The 21,492-nt window shown below is 41.0% G+C and overlaps 1 protein-coding gene across 8 annotated transcripts in view; it reads right to left on the bottom strand.

The window, feature by feature from the left end:
• LOC126384854 (aryl hydrocarbon receptor nuclear translocator-like protein 2) overlaps positions 1-20,870 on the bottom strand; it is a 31,041-nt gene extending 10,171 nt beyond the window's left edge. For 2 of the 8 annotated variants that reach the window (XR_007569353.1, XM_050036198.1), the window contains exons 1-11: positions 20,650-20,869; positions 11,036-11,147; positions 10,849-10,887; positions 10,722-10,763; positions 10,354-10,511; positions 10,186-10,268; positions 10,001-10,093; positions 9,012-9,126; positions 8,617-8,766; positions 1,293-1,527; positions 718-824 (exon numbers count right to left, since the gene is read on the bottom strand). Coding sequence is in view for 7 of the 8 variants with exons in the window: in XM_050036198.1 (XP_049892155.1) it covers positions 718-824; positions 1,293-1,527; positions 8,617-8,766; positions 9,012-9,126; positions 10,001-10,093; positions 10,186-10,268; positions 10,354-10,511; positions 10,722-10,763; positions 10,849-10,887; positions 11,036-11,147; positions 20,650-20,695 (1,180 nt within the window). In the remaining variant the exon portion in view is untranslated. Of the gene's footprint in view, positions 1-717; positions 825-1,292; positions 1,528-8,616; positions 8,767-9,011; positions 9,127-10,000; positions 10,094-10,185; positions 10,269-10,353; positions 10,512-10,721; positions 10,764-10,848; positions 10,888-11,035; positions 11,148-20,649 lie in introns of all 8 variants that reach the window. The other 6 variants (XM_050036199.1, XM_050036202.1, XM_050036201.1 and 3 more) reach the window with 6 other exon arrangements.
• Positions 20,871-21,492: the final 622 nt, after the last annotated feature.

Below are 21,492 nucleotides of genomic sequence, written 5' to 3' on the forward strand. Positions count from 1 at the left end.
GAGGTTTCTTACGGTAGTGCTAGAGGCCAGAGCAATGCCATCTAGAGAAACTATGCCATCAGATAAAGATTCTCTGAGTTGTTTGGGGCCAAGAACAATAACTTCAGTTTTGTCTGAATTTAACATCAGGAAATTGGTGCTCATCCAAGTTTTTATGTCTTTAAGGCAGTTATGGAGTTTAGTTAATTGATTACTTTCTTCTGGCTTCTTTGATAAATACAACTGAGTATCATCCGCATAACAATGGAAATTTATAGAGTGATTTCTAATGATGTTACCTAAAGGAAGCATATATAGAGTAAATAGGATTGGTCCGAGCACAGAACCTTGCGGAACTCCAAAACAAACTTTGGTACGTAAGGATGATTCATTATGAACGTCAACAAACTGAAAATGATCAGATAAACAAGATTTAACAAAATAAGATTTCCTGTGAACACAGAAGTTTATTTTGAAAGGACCCTGTAGCATGTAACAAACAGATATGGTGGGGTACCTTGAGCGTCATAGTTTGACACATAAGCCCACTTACCAAGCTGCTGTATGTGACGAGTTGGGAGTGAGACTATCTTGCAAAAGTCTTGAACTTTTCTAAAAATGAGTGCTGCACTTTTCAAACCCAAATATCTTGTTTTGGAAACAGTTATCTGAATTAAGTTCTTAATTCAATCAGGTATAGGATTTAAGTTTTCAGTTGTGGTTGCTTTGCTCCATCACCTTGCCTGTGTTTCTCTGCAAGGTGCTGCAGGTCGTCCTGGTGGAAGTACTCATAACACGATGTGCCGAGAACTTCCTGCGGCAAGTAACCGATAACTGTTGTGGCTCTAGGAAAGAGAGAGGATACAGTGGCTGTTTACTTCCTTTGGCTTTCTCAGTCTCTTTCGCCGTCTCTCAGGATGTGCTCGTTCAAAAACAGTGACCCGTGAAAATAGAATGAAAGTAAATACTGTATACATAAGCCCCATCAACATTCAGCAGTCACACATTTGGGAAATCTGATTAAATGATTCACTATACTTGTGGTGAAATTACTTCCAAAAAATGAGAAGAACTTTTCAGGTGATGCCATCAGGATGCATAGCTCCTTCTGAGAAACAATGGCAAAGACAAAAAGGATTATCTCCAGTGACAGTTGAACTGACAAAGTTCTATTAATGCGCTCAGAGGCCTCCTCGCCACGACTCTGCCATTACTTTCTCAGTAGAACCTTGTGCTTAGACCAAATCCATGACTCAACAGAAAGATAGATGGTTACTTGTGTAGGTGGAGGAAGTTAAAATCGGAAAACTCACTGTTGTTCGACAAAAGTGAACTTGCCATCAATGGCACAGCGGGTAATAAACTCAGAGGGCTTAACGCTGATTTCTTTGGACGGCTGATGGGACACCTGAGTGAGGAGGCGGCACACCGTCACCAGGCAGGTCAGGCTTGAAGTTTCCTTCTCAGTGTCACCCTCTGATTCCAGCTGGCTGCTGGGCCAGCTCCGCATGTATCCAGTGCAGTGGAGGGTACAGTATCTGTAAGTGTCTGTGGGCACAAAAACAAGTCATTTGTAAATTATATTATATTGGATTTCATACTTTTCAACTGCTTCTATCCACACATTTAAGACATAGGCTATATATCAAGATCACTGTATAATGGAAACTGAGAATGGCTGTGCTTCCAATCATTTTTTGCTGCCATCATCTCAAGATCACGAGGTAATTACCTTGTTATATCAAGAAAACAACTTTTGTCATCTTGTGATAAAAAGATAATCAACCCATTATCACAAGAAAACAAAAGGATGTTATATTTTGCTATCTAAAGACTATGAGATAATTACAAAAAGGTCATATCCTGTTACTAGATGCATGCCAGACACACTTTTAGTAATTTCATGGCCAACCTACTATGATGTACCTGTGGCGCACTTGGGCACGGGTTGGGATCAGACAGAATGCATCATGAGTGGATGCATTAGAGGCTGTGACAATCACGGCTTCACACATTCACTACTTTCACACCCTTTTTTTCATAAGGCTCCCTTCATGATGATACACTAACAGTTTGGGAATCCTGTGGAGAGTCTTCCTCAGAGGACACTTATTGTTGTCTGGGACTTGAGATGAAAATAATTTTTAAACTTGAGTTTGTAACCTGAACAATCTCATCAAGATCAAGATACCACAGATTGTATCTCAAGATAACTGAGATTGTTTCTTGAGATGACAAAATAAAAACAACCTTTTGTTTTCTCATTATAACAGACTGGGGGCTATTTCCAGCAGCAGATTAATACATATTTAGTTCTTAATCTAGGTCAGTGAGTGGTTCTCAACATTTTTGATTTGATGTACTCACATAACTACATTACCTTTATTGAATTTGCAAAAGAACAAACACATTGTACTGTGTATTTTTGTATTTAAAAAAGTCATGTTACATTTGTATTATTCTTATTAAGTGATCAGCCACAACAATACAACCACTAGCAGATGAAGTGAATTACTTTGATTATCTTGATACAATGCAGTGTTCTGCTAGGAAACCATGGGTCCTAGCATTCATGTGGATGCCAACTGACACGCACCACCAACCCAAACACCACTGCAGATCAAGCACACCCCCTCAAGGCAACAGCACTCTGTGATGGCAGTGCCCCCCCAGCAGGAAAATTCAAAATGCCACACCATAAAAACTGCTCAAGGTGTTGACTTGGCCTCCGAATTCCCCAGATCCCAATGCAATCAAGCATTTGTGGGGACATGCTGGTACCACAGAGCCAAGTCCTGTCCGTGGAACCTTCTTGGATTGGACTTCAATTGGACCTTTCAAGGCATGGGCACAGAACCTCTGGGGGTATTCTGGGATGTCTGGCACCAGGGCATTGGCAACAGATCATTTGATTACTATGGGTTGTGAGGTGGGGTACAGGCAAGTCCCACAGGTGCTTGATCGGACTGGGATCTAGGAAATTTGGAGGCCAGGTAGACACTGAGTTCTTTGTCACATTTCTCAGGCCATTCCTGGGCTGTCTTTGAAGTCTGGCATGGCACATTGCCCTGCTGGGGGGGCACTGCCATCAGGGAGTGCCGTTGCCGTGAGGGGGTGTACTTGGTCTTCGATGGTGTTTGGGTGTGTGGAGCATGTCAAGTGGCATCCACATGAATGCTAGGACCCAAGGTTTCCCAGCAGAACATTGCATTGTAATTATTTAACATCATCATCAATGGTTTTAATGTTGTGGTTTATTGGTGAATAGGGTATATGGCAGAACAAAGTCACTATAAGAGAAAATGATCGGACCAAAAACTTAAAAAGGCATTGCCTCCCTTCTTTATATACTACGGTGAAGTTGTTGAGATTGGCCACTGAGTGGCGCTACAGCTCCTGTTTGTGTCACCACAATTAGGTTTACAGTCAGTGGGGTTTGGGCCATGTTGTTACTATGTGGTTATACAATGCTGTATCACTGACCTACTTCCTGTGCAGGACCACTTGTTTTTTAAATTGTAGCATCTGTTTGGGAAAGTCTCATTCAAACTCTGAATTCTTTTCACCAAGAAATCACTCAGAAAAACTGACCCACATTGTGAAAAGTCCAGAAGTGACAAATTGTATGTGTTCTAACAACAGAAATTCATTTGTACTCAGAATTAAACTGAAACTGAAAATATTATGTGTGAAGTGGGGAACCTGATGGAGAAAAACAAGTGGCAGTATTATATTACCTTAAATAAACAGAACAGGAACAGAACAAGAGAGAAGTTTTTGTTCCTTCTGTCTGTGGAAATTGAGGTCACGCCTTGCCATACAAACAAAGTTTTAGGCTCACCTACTTGCACTCAACTTTAATAAATTTTTGCCAACAGGTGGAGGGAGGGGTTAGATGAGATAACAACCAAGCTACGCCCACCCCTTTTCACCAGATCCAGATCAGATCCTAAGGGCAGGGCATATTTTCCACTGTATTTTGTTTGTTTTCCACTGGCTGCCCGAACACTGACCTCATTGCCTAGAAACACATTTAAATATATTATTAATCTTTTAGTAAACATTCTCAATCCTCCTCCTCATCTGTTTGGGCCAAAGTGCCTCGCTGGCCCAGGACTGAACATGACTGTATATACAAAGCTGAAAAGTTTCAATCTTTTCAAGAAATAACTCAGTCAGGCAGCTCTTCTCAGTTGGATCACCTCAAGTGCTCTCGAGAGAGCAAGGCAACAGCAATAAAATGATCCAAAATAGCACTGATCCACAGGAGCTTTGGATTAAAGAGGGTCAGTGTGTTTCTCTTTGTATATTTGTAATCTGTCATGTTAGTATGATATTATGGCCAACATGGCTTTAAAGATAGCACTTCTGAGATTACAATTGATCTCACCTAGCCTGAAGTGGCAAATGAGTGGGGTGTGCTGCAGAGAGCCCATTCAGTAGTGTCAGCTATCCAGGGCTCAACCAATATGAGATTCTGAAAGCAAATGCAAATCCATCTGGGGCTCAAAGCTCATAGCTGCAATATTATTTTGGTATTTGACCATTTTCAAGCCAAACGCCTCCAAAAAAATACAATGAATCAGTATTTCCTGCGCAACAGGGTTTTTTATTTTTTTTAGAAAAAAGAAAACAACTCATAATCATAAAACTGTTTTTAAATCCATATTTACAAACAGTTGTTGAGTTGCCTTCAGCAGCACACCCCATCCATCTGGTATTTCAAGAAGAGTAAAACTGAGAATCATTTGGAAGTACTTACTTGAAAATAGGACACTGCTCTGTGCAGGAGCAGAGCAAGATTAGTGCAACTAGTGGTCATGTGCACTGAGGGAAAGTCAAAGCTTTGGTCTATATCTGTGCATATTTGTCCAAAATGAAGTTAATTCATCATTTTACATTAAGTGTCTCAATGGGATTATTTAAAGTCCTACCATTAGTTCAGACAGAGCAAACTGCACTGCATTTGTATTTGCTTATTAGTATAAATGGTTTCATTCATGCTTCACAATCGCTCAACAATTATGTGGCTTTCAGCTGATTTGTCACAACCAATCTTGTTCATTCAAACGTTAAAGGAGCTATATGAAAGAAATCTAAAGCAAATAGTCGTAAAATCATCCTAATATGTCACAGAGACTAAGGAATAATGTTCATATAACATACTGATCTCACCTACAACAATAGTACGGCCAGAATATTCGCATTTAAAAAACATTTTTACAGTCCTCATATCATGTTTATGTTTTGAATTTGTGTTTTGGCCTGTTGCGCCACCCACCGCCGTCTACCAGTCACACAGTCAGTAGAGTTTCAGCATCAGTTACAGTTACGACTGAGCTACAGCAGCACGGCAAGCAGCATTAGCAGTGTCCTGGTTCATAGCATTAGCAGCCGGCTCCTCCTCAGCTGTATCCCAGCAGCACCGTTAGCAGCATAGAAGCCGGACTTGCTCGAACGATCCGCTGGAAAACCGAAGATCAAGGACGCGGCGACGCGGCCCTGCCACGGCAGCCGCCCGTGGGCAAACAAATCAGTCTCCAGTGTGCCGCTGTCCAGCAACCTCAAAACTTACAGGTTTTGTTCAGCAAGATAATCTTCACAAATGAACACCATTTTCATAACAGATGCAATTACCAGAGGTTAAAAGCTAAGCTAAGCTAATGTTAGGCTAAAAAGAAACTACACCACTGTTGCATGACTAAAAAACATCACCATAAAAAAACTAAAGCCACGTTTACTGCAGCTTGGCATGATGACATTCTGTAGTCTCATTTAGCCACTTGATAGCAACCACCTTTTTAAAAATACAAAGAAACTTCAAAGTTCATCAGTGGGGAATTTACTGACACATTTTATATTGAAGAACAAAACGCAAAGGTCTCTTAAACAGACTTTGGGCTCTAGTTTCCCGGCGCAGCGCAGGGTGGCGAACCCCGCGCAGAGCTAGTTTCGAGCAGCGCAACCCCAGGCGCGCTCAGTTTGGTAGTTTGGCAGACTGAGGTGCGCTGAGATGGGTGTGGCGGCGCAGCAGGGGGAGGTGTCGACAGATCCAGCTTGGCGCAGTGACAGTTTCGTGCCAAAAGGCTAAGCTGAAGGTGTGCTCAGGGCCACCCCTCCCTAAACGCAGAACACGCGCTGTGCATAGGGCCTCATCTTCCATGGGGGGCCACATTTTGCGCGAGGGGACGCATTTGCGCATATGCGCAATGGATGCGCACATGCGCTACCGTGAGGCGCGCGTAGAATCAGCTCGAGGAAGGAGAGAAGAGACCTGACCGCCCATGCGTCGCTGCAATGATTGACAACACTCGACATCTGAACAATCAGAGGGGTGCGCCGACAGGCACTTGCAGAGCTGCAGCAGGTGAAGAGTTGTCGACATGTCGTCTAAAAGAGCCTCATGAGTATGTGCGGGGACGGGAGGTCGGGCGGGCTCCACGGAGGGGGAGACTCGAGCCTCGGGGGTATGTGCAGGGCCGGGAGGTCGGACGCTCCCAGAGAGGGGAGAGGGAGAAATATAGCTAAATAAAATTAAATAGGAAAAACCTGTCTCCCTCTTTTATTTTATTTTCAGTGTTTAATCAAGGGTGGGGGATTGAGGTGGTGGAAGTTACTTTATTTTGATGAGTAATTGTTGGCTATTTGTGACTCATATTTGTTTATTTATTTATTTCAGTTTTAAGTTATTTTTATTTAATATTTATTTATTTATTACAGGTTGAATTTTTTATATTATTTGACTCATACAGCCAAACTAATTTGTTATTGGCAATAAAGGTGGTCAAGTTAAATGGCAAGTTGTTGTACGGTCATTTTGTACCTATGGGTGGGGGGGCCTCCAAATAAAATTTCGCTTAGGGCCCCAATTTGGTCAGGGGCAGCCCTGGGTGCGCTAAAAGCTCGCCAGCTGAAACCAGGTCTGCTGACAGCGCAGGCGGAGCGCAGCTAAAAGCTCGCCAGCTGAAACCAGGTCTGCTGACAGCGCAGGCGGAGCGCAGCCAGTGTAAGCCGAAGTTTGGCTGACCGGCGGACAGTGCGCACACGTCACCAAAACCTCACAGGCAGGTTTCCAGAATATTAGGCACATTAACGATGCAATAAATACCCCAAAACCACTATTCAATGCAACTATCTTCAGTCAGCACATAAATGTATCTCTATATCGACTGTCCCGTCACATCTTATGTCAGATCAAAGGGGATTGGCACCGTTTGGCACGTTTGGCACGCGTAATGGAAACCCAACCTGATTTGATTAACAAAACTAATGAGTTCACATCCCTCTCAGCCAACCACAAACAGCCACAGCATCAGATAGGGAGTATATATTATATATTCAGCATCTGTCATCTTAGAAAAGTCAAAAGAAAAGAAACAGAGTGAGACTGCGAGAGAGAAAGAGAGAGCGCGCGCGCACGAGAGAAACGCAACATTGATTTACAATTGTGGTGACCTCCTCCCAGGCTACCTTTGCATCATCAGCCCGTGGAGGTCTGCTCGCAGTTCCGTATATTCGGACACTGCGAGCTTGGACCTCCCGGACCAAAACATCAGTTTCCTCCTGGGAGAAGTTTGGCCGTCTGACGCTGCTGCTCTCTTCTGCCATGGCGAATTGAGTAAACTCTCATTACGCCTTCGCGCGGCGCATTTAAGGGCGAGGAGAGGGGCTCATTTGATTGGTGTGATGTGTGTAAAACCCACTCCACGCCTTCTCTCCTCCCTCTTTCCGACTTGCGCAGGTAGGAGGGACGGAGGTGGGAAAGAGGAGTAGCTGCGGCCACACCCAGTTGGCGAAGCGCAGGTGCGCTGCGCCCCCGCCTCGCCCGGTCTGCGAAACTAGAGCCCTTTATTTCAGGCATCTAACCAAAAACCTGTTCAAAAAAACCATTGGCTTTGAGACAAAGGTAAAATGGTGGTAAAAATGTGGTAAAATGCTAATGCGTTAGCACAATGCTAACTTCCAGGTTTTAGGACTCATTCCTGGGGGACTCTATTGCTGATACACTCATGGCAATGCTGTTAGCTGCCGTCAGCTCCTTCCACAAACCCAACATGTGTTATATATTTATTTGATTGAACTAAGATTTATGTCCATACATGAGTTTATTGTAAATCAGAAGTTAAGTGTCTCCAACCAAAAAACGATTGGTAGAAGACACATATCAAATCTGGCAACTTGGACAGTGACCCTAAACTTACAACTATGATGCTTAAGGTACTCCACTAGCGTCGGTTTTGAACGTTCAGGGACAAAGTGTCAATTTTCTGCTTGTTGCATACATTGTGTCTTTTCAAAATGAACTTCCGTGTTTACAGGAAGTGTAGGTTTTGTAACCAAAACTACCTAAGGATTAGGCGACAAAACTATTTGGTTAGGTGAAGACGCATAGGTGTGGTGTATGTCATGTGACCTGTATGACAACACACATGCCAACTCAGTGTTGACTTTTGGTTGCACACGGGAGACAAATGCCAATCTCCTAGGTAAGAGTCCCCTACATGGACTTTCTCGATTTTCACATGACGTTATGCCACAGGTCGGGTTACACTGGAGCTGAGAGCCCAGTACGTCTCATGTGGACACTAGAAGGTGCCTTGTGCCACAAAATCTGATGCTAACAGCCACAAAGCTCACCTTTCTTTTTGTAAGTACTGGGCAGTGAGTGTTTGTCCCCTTGCTTCCCTGATACCCGACTGTGCTTCATCCGACAGAAGAAGGATCTCCGAGCTCCAGTGGAAAAGTGGGGAGGCCTGACGGGGGAATCCACCTGGACCTGAACACCAGCTGCACACAACAGACAACATTTGCAGCTATAACACGAAGTGATTCTTGTCTTACTAGCTACAATGTTAATACGTTGTCTTCAACTCTTCCACACTGGGTTACAGTGTCAATTTTAGTTGTTCCTCAGACCTGATAGCCTGGCATCACCAGACCAATTGCAAATGCATCTGCCAAAGCAAGAAAAACCTGCGCTGGCAGAGTCATCTGGTTCCCAGGCTACAGACCTGACATGGCAACAGACGTACTTGCAGCATCAATGAGGCGTTGGCGAGTGTTCTCCGAAGATGACAGCTGTTCCTTCAACTTGTTGATGTCTTTGGGGTGGATGAAATCAAACAAGCTCTGCCCGGTCAGCTCCACCTGTGAAGCCAGATTACATACATCCCATCCACTTATTAGCACATTATTGTGCATTTATAATCTGCTACCAGTTGCTTGCTTGTTTAGTTGTGTATCCTTTCCTGCTCTTCTACTGCCCTGATCGTCATACTGCACACTGTGTCAAAACTTTCAAGAAAACTCACTGTTTGTCAGCTCTATATACAGGACATGTATCTGGATTGCTGCAGCATGTTTCCAGTCATGGTTCATTGGTAAACCCAAAAATAACGCATGCTGCCCTGCAGACATGGTGTCAGATTACTTCAGTAGCTTTTCTCTTGCATCCCTCTGAAACTCCATTCCTCTCTGCTTGCCTGCAGTCCATCTCATAGCTGGAAAATGTGGTGAAAGAATGTAGAGCAGGTGTGGTTATCATTCTGGCTGCCAAGCCCTACAAACTGACGTTAAAGAAATATATATCTAAAAGCTTAGATATTGCTGGCCCTGCAGAAGAATTTGACTGTGAAGTTTTACTTGCTATTATCAGGCCTTCATCAGTGTTTCAATAAAATGTTTCATGTGCTTTTGTTTTCCAATTATATCCACATAAACAATTCTGTGTCCACAACTGCAGTTTATGTGAAGACTGAGGTGTAAAAATGCGGCTCCTTAACCACAAAATGATTATGTGGCACCAGCACAAACTGGTGCACATAATGTGAGCAGGAGTCTTTTCTATGGTGCCCCAAACTGACAAAATGCGGAAAAATTTCCATCACCCACCAATCAGTTTTTCAAGGACGTTAAAAGCGTCATACATGTTACCATAGTTACCGAAAGCATAATTAGGTTTTTCTACGTAATACAGATCAATTTGAGCAAAATGAGTGTGTTGTGTAGAAGTGGAACACACCCGGTTAAAGTTGAGGATCTTGGAGACGGACTCGGAGATGAACAGGATTTTAGCCCTGTCACAACTTACAACTAACAGGAAACCGTCCGCAGCCTGGTGGAAAGATAGATTAACAGACATATTAATACAGACAGATATATGTGATAATAGAGTAAGACTAGCTGGGGTCGTACATGAGCACCCACCCTGAGCAGAAGCTGCCTGATGTCATCATGAGGCAGGATGGAAGGCTTGTATGCGGTGTCTGTAAAGGCGCTGCTTGTCCCAGCTAAAAACACAGGGGACACAAGATTTTAGATAAAACCGATCAGACTTCACTGACATTTTAAACGACCAGGTGGGTTTGGGGTTACCTTTGAGGGCTTTCAGGTGTTGCACGGCCTTCCGCAGTACAGTTAGTTTGTCAAGTTTCCGAGCCATGGGCTGACAGGCAGGGATCATGGCGGACAGCTCGTCAATGAGGGTGTTCATTTTATCCCTCCTCCGCTTCTCAATCTGTCGGTGAGGCTCCCTGCAGGCACAGTCAGAAATCAGACATTTCTACCCACTGTATCTATTTTGGGGAGGAATAATTACTTGGAGTTCATCATGCAATTATTTTAAAATTACAAAAGTCATTATGGTTTTAAAATAGCTGGTCACATTAAACGACATCAATCTCAGTCACAAAGGCTTTTTAAGACACAGATGGCGCAGTAATTTGATGTAAAAATAGCATTACCTGAAGCATTTCATTTTGACTTGCTGATCCTCCCCTCCAGATCTGCAAATAAAAGGATCAAAACTCAAATTCATTGCCAGTATTCTCTATAGGGCAGTGTGTAAACAAAGCCAAGAAGTGAGTGTACCTGCTGAGGTCACTGTCCATTTGGAAGTCATCGCTCTGCCTGTGAGGTCAGACATATTGTGGGTCACAGGCTGGTCATTTAAGAGGAATGTTTACATTCTGCAGTACGGTAAACATATTTGCTCCAGAGAACAAAAAGTAAAATGACACTGAGTTTTCTTGACAAACAACATAGGGGCTCCTCTTACTGTACATGGGTGGGTGACCTCTCCTCCACATCTCCCTTTCGTTTCCTTGGCAGCTCGACAGCTGACAGCGAGGGCCCAGCTTGGCTTGGGCCTTCCTCCTCTGCAGCGAGATCTGATACATGAAAACAACCATCACAGTGATGTGAGCAACTGCAAATAAATATGTCAGCCTCGACAGCTCTGTATCACTGACTTGTCAGATTTCCTATTAATGATTCATCTTAAATAAATTAATATGACCTGCTCTGCCACTCGGGTTCAGTGAGTTCATTGCTAATATCAAGAGCGAATAAAAAAGATTCTTCAAGAGGAGTGAGGCTGATTAAAATCTGGTTCTTATTAAGGGAAAATGCCTTGAACCAGATTTAGAAAAAAGTGCAAGACGAAACAGAAAATGAATACAAATACAAGGCCACACATGGACTGGATAAGGAATGCTAACATGGGTATATGATATTGGGCAAATAACTGGCAATGCTGGAAACTGCTGCACCCAGTTTCTTTGACTTTTTTTATATTTCAAAGTAATCATAGAATTGCAGCTTTCTTGATTTATGTATTTCTAAACATTTAAGTCATCATAGCAGTATTGTCAATACGATTTTAATGAATAGCCTACAAAAAAATTGTGAATAGTGAAAACAATTGACTGAAAAAGTTATTTTAAAATATAAAATATACAGAAATCCATACGTCTATGGAAGCCAGTAAAGGCCAAAACTATTTACCACTAAATTAAAACCACTGGTTTTGTTTTACTTTGAAAAACCATCTATTTGAATTTCTGTGGTTTAAAGTCTCCTCTCTTTTCAAGTTTTACAATTTTGAAAATTTAGTCTATTGAATCGAGATTGACTTTCTTCTGCAGCTTTAATGTTCAATTTTAAATCTTCCATCTTGAATTTTGTATTTTGTATTTTCTTGTCTGAATTTCACCATTAAATTTAAGCATTGTTTTAATTCAGAATTTGAGAAACTTTCATTTTTTATTTTAAACTTATGAATTTTCTCTATTTGTGAACTTCAAGAATGTATTTTCAATATGCTTTTTTAAAGTGCACAACTAGGGGGGGAAAAAAAATCAAAGAAGGGAATTCAAGCCATATAAATTCAGATAGATGCTTTTCAAAGAAAAATATTTCAATGCATTAAATTTAGGTGTATTTAAATTTTTAGAATGAAGTAGTCAGCCATTGTTAAATTCCATAATTAGATATTCAGCAATCTTGAAACCCATCAGCTATCGGTCTAGCTGCTGGGGGCAAGCGAATTCAAAGGTTACTAGCGGGTATCCTGATAACGGATATCCAGGTCAAGACTTCCCCTTTCATGTGCCATCAGAGAGGTGAGAATGGAGTTTGAGTTAAAAAAAAACAACTAATCTTTATAAACAAATATCTGCATATGAATGCAGATTGCTAAAGAAAAGCTACATCATTGTCAGAGAATTGTCGACAGGTTCTGAGATTGTATTTTAGCCTATGTATGCGTGCAACCAAACTGCTCAAACGTGACAGGACAATACTAATCGGACTACAAACAGAGAGCTTATCCTGCTGCCTGCAGATTCATTCATTTCTAGATATCTATTTATAGAGATTAGATTTTCAGTTGCTTTAAAAATTAAAATTGTCATGGCAGTCTAATGTAATTTAAGTAGCTGGAAAGACCCTATGGGGCAGACTGCAGGGTGGTGAAGGAGTCCAACAACACCAGATTGTCACCCGGGAGGTGACGTGCTTTTGTTTCCTTAACCTAATCATGTGTGTTTGTTGCACAAGAAATGCATCTAATAAGCAAAAACGGTACATTTCCTGTGAAAACGGAAGTGTATTTTGAAAAGACGCAATGCATGTAACAGGGGTAAATTGACACGGTGTCCCAGAACATCAACAACAGATGCAAAACCTGCCTCGCAATAAATTCTTTCTAATTGTGATTCTATGAAATCATCCAAAACAGCACTTACCACTAGCTACTATTAATTATTATGGGCTGTATTCGCTGCCGTAAGAGTTCCACAAAGCAGACATGTGCATAGATCTGTATTTGCCAATCATAAAGGGGCCCATCTTGTGTGTTTGTGTATTCTTCATGTTTGTCTGTTTTTCTGGTTTTGAAGTTATTCTAGCACAGTCCTCAAAAGCCCGATATTTTTGTGAGCAAACAATCAATGACTCATAAATGTGTTTGCGGTAGTGGGTGGCAATCGTTTTTAAAGGGCTGATATCTCACTCAGGAATGTTCGTCTAACTGTGGAGAGGTTTTAAAAGCTGACCCGTGCCTGCCAAAAACATTTGAAACAGAGCAGGACTGCCAAAATTCTTGTCTTTTCTAGTCTCTTGCCAAACCAACTCCCCCTCCCCCCCTCACACTCTCTCTCACACACACACACACACACACACATACACACACTTTAAAATGCCTTGGCTCAGTCTTCTGTCGTCATCTGTTCCTCTCTCTGTGCACTGGCTGAAGGTTGCCATTGAATGGCGCCAAACCTCCAGCTATGCTCAGAGTTTGTCAGTTTAACAGGCACGTGAGAGCAAATGGGGTTTGGGCTATCGTCTTACCTAACATTTATATAATGCTGTAACACTGACCTACTTCTCTCTCAGGACTATCCTAATTTAAATTGTGACATTTCTTTCATGAAAAAGTGTTAGGAAAAAAGTGAAGACAGCTTTTCAACGTGACTGCTGACCGTGACTGACCCACATTTTTCTCACTTAAGGAAGAAATGGCATACTTGTCATAATGAACCCATATATTCTACTGTTTTATAGCATGAGCTGCAACATTTAAAAACAGTGTTTTTCAAGCTCCCCTCAACTTTTAGACAGTGATATATGAAGAATGCTTTATGTACAGATTCCTAAATGAAATAAACCTACAAGGAAGCATGTACTAAGGGATCACAGTGAGCCTTTCCACTGGAACAAAAGTCAAACCTCAAAAACAAACACAACTTTTCCCGATATTGAGATAATTGTCTTTAATCCCTCCGGAGTTAGTAGGTCATCACTGACGCAAAAATGGAATGTGGGAGAGAACGCTTGCCAGCTCTCCCTTCCACCCACCCACCACACCTCTTCACCGGTGACGCAGCACAATGCACTGCCTCCAACGTCACACTTTTTCCTGTTTCCTTTGAAGACAGGAACATTTTCCCGGGTACCTGTGTGAGCCCTGCCAGCAGACCGCTTAAAACGTGCCATGTAGGAAATGAGTGTGCCTGCTTTGTGCAATGCTGTGAGCACGCCTGAGCCAAAAGCTCCTGTCGTGACAAGAGTGCTGATGAGAGGCAGAGCCTGCAGGGCAGCAGATGATGTTCCATATTACTGAAACGCAGAAACGTAGACCACCACCCACGGTGGAGAAGCACAGGAGTGTAACAAACTCAGTGTGACCAACAGTACAAGAGTACGCACAATATGACCTACATGTAGTTCTTTGCGGCTGTACATTTTCTAACAAGTGTACATTTTATCCCACTTGAATAACTTTATGGTATTTGGTCGAGGAAAATAAAGATGACCTGATTTGCATTATAGACATGATGATTTATAGCCAGGAAAAGTCCACAAGAACACCAGTGAATACCCTTATTTGATACAATACAAAGCAGTATACATCTATTTCAGCAATAAAAAGCCAGATACTGCTGTAAAATGGGCAATAAACCCAAAACCCAAAAATCTGAAGCATCTGCCAATCCCTACCTGGCTTGTGACACACTTTTCAAGAAAATACCTCACAAAACACAGAGGATGATTATGCAGACAGTTCATTTCAGTCCTCTGCTCGAGCTCAGAACTTCTTGCTGAAAATTTCCACATAACCAAAGCAAGTGCTGCAATGTTTCCTTCACCACCGAGCCAAATAATAACAGCACAAACACACAACAGGGAATGTTAAACAGAGTGTTTAAAGAGCGTAAATTACAGTGACAGTTTGCACTAAACAGCCACAGCAAAGATCTACAAGCTGGGTTTAAGGGTTGGCCACTCTTGTGCACATGAATGACTACTCTTTAATTAAAAAACTCCAGCAAAGTGGAAAAAGATTTCCTGGTTTGAAAGTAAGACAGCGTTAAATATTCATGAGGGTTGCATCTGTATTTATTTAGTCTGCACTTAAACATGGGAGTGTGTGGCCTACACTTTGAAATGTTGATAAGAGGGCTGCAATCCTAATTCTAAAGAAATGTCTCCCAGTTTAGCAGGTAGAGGAAAAACGTAATATTGAGGGCAATTCACAGATTAATTAAAATAAGTTTACCAATAATAGATGTATTTATTGGGATTTTTAGTGGTGTAATACTGATTTCTTTCAAGTTTTTGTAAATATATGCAAATACATGCCCTCTACAAACACATGCTTCTAAAATGAAATTTAAAAAAAGAACAGTTGTACAAAATGAATGTAAAATGTATGTAAAATAGTTATAGTACTTTTTAACGAGAACTTCTTTTTGATGTGGAAAACTCTTCTTTATGTTAAACATACAGAACTTTTTAAATTTTAGCCTGGTTACTGTATGTTGGAAATTAACTCCTATGTACATTTACTGGCATGGAAAGTTTACTGAATGGGCCTACGGGGCACAGGCCCAGGGCCCTAAAGGGTCAGGGGGCCCCCTAGCCTTCACCTGCGCTCTGCCTCTGAGCCTCAGCCGCCCCAAAAAATGACCACAAAGACACAAAAAGACCACAAAGAGATTAAAATGAACTGCAAAGAGACACAAAATCACCACAAAAGCGGGCATAATAACCATAAATAGACACAAAACAACTAAGAGACATAACATGACGACAACTACTACAAATGTTTTAGGTTATATGGATAGGTCATTATTTTATTAATAGTGCTTTTGTCGTGTTGTTTTTGCACATGTGCCTTGTCATGTGCTTTCTCGTGTGCCATCGATCCGTTTTTATCTGTGCTGATGTGTTTCTGTGCTTTTGTATGTTGTCTTTTTCTTATATACACGTACACCATCGACCTGCCAGGGACCGCAGCTTATAAATGCAACTGTCCTCCTTTTTTACCACACTGAGATACAAAGGCGACTGAATATTTCTATAACAGGATTCCATTCATTAGATCCCTGCTTTGGCCAAGATAGAGAGCATGTTGACTACCCAGACAAACATGCACAGCGGCAGTTTTAAGTGTGAAACCGTATCCTGCTTAGCCTGAAAACATCCTTTCAAACTATACAAATATCTGTCATTTCTCACCTCTGACTCAAACATCCAACCTACGCGCACAAAAGGATGGATAGTCTGTATTCACACAAAACATTTCAGCTCAAGCATAGAAGAGCACTTCCTTTTGTTGATAATCAACACCGGATGGCTGCTCAAGGCCGCAGCTTCCAGATCCATCAGCAGTGTCAGAATCACTTTGCAATTTAATTATTCCATTAGTGCTCCATGTTCAGACCACTAATGTGTGCAGTATGTAAACAGCGGCTTGCTTGCACCTTAATTTGTTACTCATCCAAAATGCAATAACGTCTGTCTAGATTTCTTTTTAGTAGATTTTACCAACACAAACTGTGGCTACAGTAGCTTTTATAGTTTACATTTGTTCCAGTTTTCTGAAAAATGTCATTAGTAATACTGTAATTAGGACTGCAACACTTGTTTTATCACTGATTAATGTGTTGATTATTTTATTGATTAATCATTTTGTCAATAAATGTTAGAAAATAGTTTGTTGCATGAAGAATCTATAATCAGTGAAACAGAAAGTATCTGGGTCTTTGATAAAAAGTCTAAGGTTGAGCTCAAGCCTGTATACATAAACACTTCAGTGGAGAAGTTATCAATGACTCCTAATGTTCACTTCAGCAACAAACATCCAATCACATAACTTCAAATTCTGTCCCATGCATCGATAATGGAGGGTAGATATTGCTGTTTCAATTTGTTCACTTTTATTTCAAGCTTCGCTTTAGCTGAATGCAGCAATGGCACTTTGGAAACAACAAAGCCTAAATTCACTGCTGTTGATTCTAGGAGAAACAAAATTACAAAAGACATAGAAACTACAAAGATACTCAAAATAACCACAAAGAGACACAAAATGACTAGAAAGAAACAAAAATTGCTCCAAAGATATTTAAAATAGCTACAAAGAGACACAAAATAGCTAGAGATGCCAAACTACCACAAAGAGATGCAAAATGACTACAAAAACACCCAAAATGACAACAGCAAAATGACTACAAAGAGATAAACCACTGTAACAAGAAAGAAAACAATGACCAAGAGATGCAAGAGATGAGACACAAAATTACTACAAAGACACTCAAAATAACAACAGACACAAAACAACTACAAAAAACAACACAAAATTACTACAAAGAGACACACGGCAGCCACAACAACAAACAAAATAACAAAGAGACATTTTTTCTGCAAAGATACTTGAAATAACTACAAAGAGACAAAATGATGACGAAGACAAACAAAATAACTTAAAAGATACTTGAAATAACCACAAAGAGATGCAAAACAATCAAAGTAAAGCACAAGATTATGACCAAGAGACTCACAATGACTCCAAAGAGTCACAAAACAACTACAACATGTAAAATACAATCAAGTGAAATATTTCTAACTGTTTTGTCACCTCAGCTTGAGGTCAGCATGATGCGATTATTTTACAGTGTGATCTGATCCTCCTCAGACGTTTATATGGTCGTACAGAGCTCAGAGTTTCTGTTTACTTCTAGAATCATAACCATGAGTATTGTGGTCTTGGATGGACGCAGAAACAGCAGGGGAGCCTTAAATCCTACAGTTACAGTACAGTATGTTCCAGGTTATTTCTGGTTGACTGACCCACAATGCCTGCAACTCCTTACAACTTACAAAGCATGTGCAAGTTTAGATGGCTTTTTCAGGCAGGAAGCTACAGTGGGCGTACGCATACGAACACGGACCATGAACGTTCTCAGCAATAATAGCAGAGGCTATACGTCATGTACTCAGAAACACAGTCAGTCATGCATATTTGGAACAAGATCACACAGTAATAAATCACTTTGTAAGTATGTATTCTATTCTTTTTTAAAAGAGGTGTATTCAATGTGCGCCATTGAAACGCTTCATTCACTCAAAATGCAAACATTGTCAGCAGTAGCCAACACTTTGGTGGAAAAGTCATATTCAAAAGTTTATACGTGTTGCATATTGAACATTTTTGAAATAATGCAACCTAATTATTTTCCTTTAGTGAGACATGTTTTACTCCCTTTGCTTGCATATCAGTGAAAATATTTTATTTTTCACTGTAACATATGAATGGTATCATTACCAGAGGTTTATACGACACTTAAAATCAGAATCACAAACTTGCGATTCGACTGTTACACCAACAGCTTGTGACTTCAGTTAGACTTGACATTTGACATAATGACATAAAACACTAATAAATTATGGTATCTAAAAAATAATTAAAGCTTTCCATTTAACTACACTTTTTTTTGTAAACTGTGACCTGTTTTGTATATTAAACATATGGATAGGGGATGAGTGTTGCAGGAGTTCTTTGAGAAGTGTTCTCTGACTGTTGCTTCCTTTACATATTTCATTTTTTAAAAATGTATTTAAACTGTAAAGCACTTTGAGCTGCATTTGTCCTATTTTTCCTATTCTTTGCATTTTAGAATTTTCCCTCTTGAACTAGGCTATCTATGTACATTGTAATACACTCAAGGTGACGACAGACCTCCAGGTAATTCACTAGCTTTGCAAACATTAAAACAAAGAGCCCTTGGCACAGTAAATATCCTGATATGATCTTAGCATCCAGCTTAAATGTCGTGTTTCGAAATAAAAAGCAGTTGGTAAAACACGTGTGTGTTTACAAGTGAAAGACAAAGAAGGAGAGAGAGACAAAATGGAAATAAAGAGAAAGACCTCTTTGTGCTTTTGGATAAATAAACTGCAGATGTTTTGTGTTAAGAGTTAATTTGCAGGACTTTGCATGCAAAACATTCCATAAACATGATGAAATGTTAAAGTTTTAACAACCGACACCATCTGGATTTGACAGCCCAGCTATAATATTGACATATTTAAAATGAACAATAATGTAACACAGATAAGAATTATTTTTGTTTTGATATAAAGGGACATTTTTTCAATATACATTTATATATAGCATATTGGCTACTTTTTTATGTCCTATTGTCTGCTTTAACTTAATTAAAGCTGATTGTGAAATACACTTTCATTTGAGTATTGACAGCGTTCTAAGCTCATACAGACTGCTGCCCCAAGGAAGAAAATAAAAGCCATAAAAAACATACTTAATAGGGAGTTTCCATTTAATAGCCAACTTAAAAAAAATCCTACAGTGTTCTCTTGGGACTAAATGTAATGAATTTATGTGGAACCTAATGCACCTGTATATTTTACTTGTCTATCTGGCAAATATATTCTTGGCTAGTATTCATTTAACATTCCAAGATGGTTTTAGAGTGTGTCACTGAAACTGAGGAGTAATTTTTGTAACATCATCACAGACAATAGGCTATAGATTAGTAAATTACTTTTTTGGAACTTTTCATTTTAACTCTTCTTTGCAATTTATTAGAGTTTAATTTATACATTAATTTATATATGTTTAACTAATGATGGCTTCAGAAAGTTTCCTTGCTGACATCACCGTATGCTCCATGGTCTTGTTAAAGCGCCGGGGAGCGAGTGCCTCCCCCTGCTGCACAGTGAAGGCAGCGCTGCTCTACTGATCTACTGACCCACTTTTGAAAGGAGCCGCACGTGAAAGAGTACACGGACAAACCTTGTTGGACCACGTGACACGCTAAACTCCCCGAGGACAGTTTAGTAAAGGTTTATCAAATTAAAAACACTTGGGCACGTTTGGGAAACACTGGCACTGCCAAAGAAACTAAATGGCTAAGAATATGTTTTAAGGTTAGGAAAAACGCCATGATAAAGTCGCCATGGTTACAGTCACGTGGTTTCGTGAGGTTTGTCTGAGTCCTCCGCGGAAGGAACAAAGCCCCCCTTTCCGCGCGCGTCCCGCCTGACGCGAGCACGTAATACGGAATAATGAATGGACAGGCTTCCACCGGTGGGACTACGCACCCGGTATGGTCGTTCACACCGGCTGCCAGTCGGTATTTTAGGTACAGTACATACAGTCTATAGCAGGTTAGACATTGTGATGCGTTACCTTAGCTAGTAGTAGGTTACTTCCGGTCGGGTAGCCGGTGTCGTTACAGCCGCTAATGATGTTAGAAGTGGTCGCTTGTAATGTCAGCACCTCTTAGTGTCACCATAAAGTTAAATTAACAAAAAATATCAGTAAACATTGCTTCTTACAGTCTGTATCGCTGTTTGCCGTTAGCCTAACTTGTCGCGTGCTAAAAGTGGTTCCGACATACTTTCATGACGTTTTACCGCTGCTTTGATTTTTTATTTTTATTTTTTTCTGTCATAAGATGGGGAACAATCGGCACAAAAAAGTCCCGCGGGTCACTAGTAATAAAAATTAAAAGTAGCGAGCTGAATAAGGCTGCACACATTTATGACACTATAAAAACTTGTCCTCAAGCAACCCCGAGCACCTACCTGCTGGATTGTCCACCGTCCCGTCAGAGTCACCGGCCGCCGACATGCCTACAGACTGGAGCCGGTGTGCCCGGTGAGCGCCGCATGTGGAGCCACCAGCTGTAGTAGTAGGCTCCCAGCTCACAGAGGAGATGAGGAGAGGAGAGGAGTGAGCTGTATAGAGCTGCGGTGTTGTATAATTGACTTCATTTTTCTCCTCACCCTCCCCCTCCTCCCGTAGTTTTTTTTTTTTAACAAAGTAGGCGGAGTGGGGGGAGGTTAGGGGGCAGAAACGTGAGGGATGGGTGAGAAAGGAACACCCATGTCTTCTAGGAAACAAGGATCAGCTCAACACTTGTCTCCTCCTTTCTGGTTCATTCATGCCCGCGTTTGCTTTGAAAGTGTTAAAGGCGTTTTACTAGGACGGCTGCAATCCATTCATGTAAGGTCGTCTCACTCCTGAATCGGCATCCCTTTAATTTGGGAATAAAAAGCATGCGTGTCTCTGCATGAAAGTGGGAGCTTTTTGTGCTCCATATGTATTTTTATGCGTTTTATGTGACGTCATTAAACATAAAAACAGTCTATGCAGATGAGAATATTGTGCATTTTGGCTGAAGTGAACAAAATGTTCCTCTGATTTGTACTTCCCATCACCGGGATCGGAAATCAGGATTCTCATACGAGACGGTCTGACAGCACCGTCAGGGCTGCAGTAAGATTGTCAAGATGCCGATATGTAATTTTTCCAGACTGGTTTCATACAGAAACTCCCCAGCTTTGACAGCGCCGGTGAGACACTGGTTCCTCCAATAATATGCACATTTAATGACCTGCAAAAATTCCGTGAGCGCGTCACAGATC

Source organism: Epinephelus moara, chromosome 23, assembly GCF_006386435.1.
Source record: "Epinephelus moara isolate mb chromosome 23, YSFRI_EMoa_1.0, whole genome shotgun sequence".
NCBI classification, from domain to species: domain Eukaryota; kingdom Metazoa; phylum Chordata; class Actinopteri; order Perciformes; family Serranidae; genus Epinephelus; species Epinephelus moara.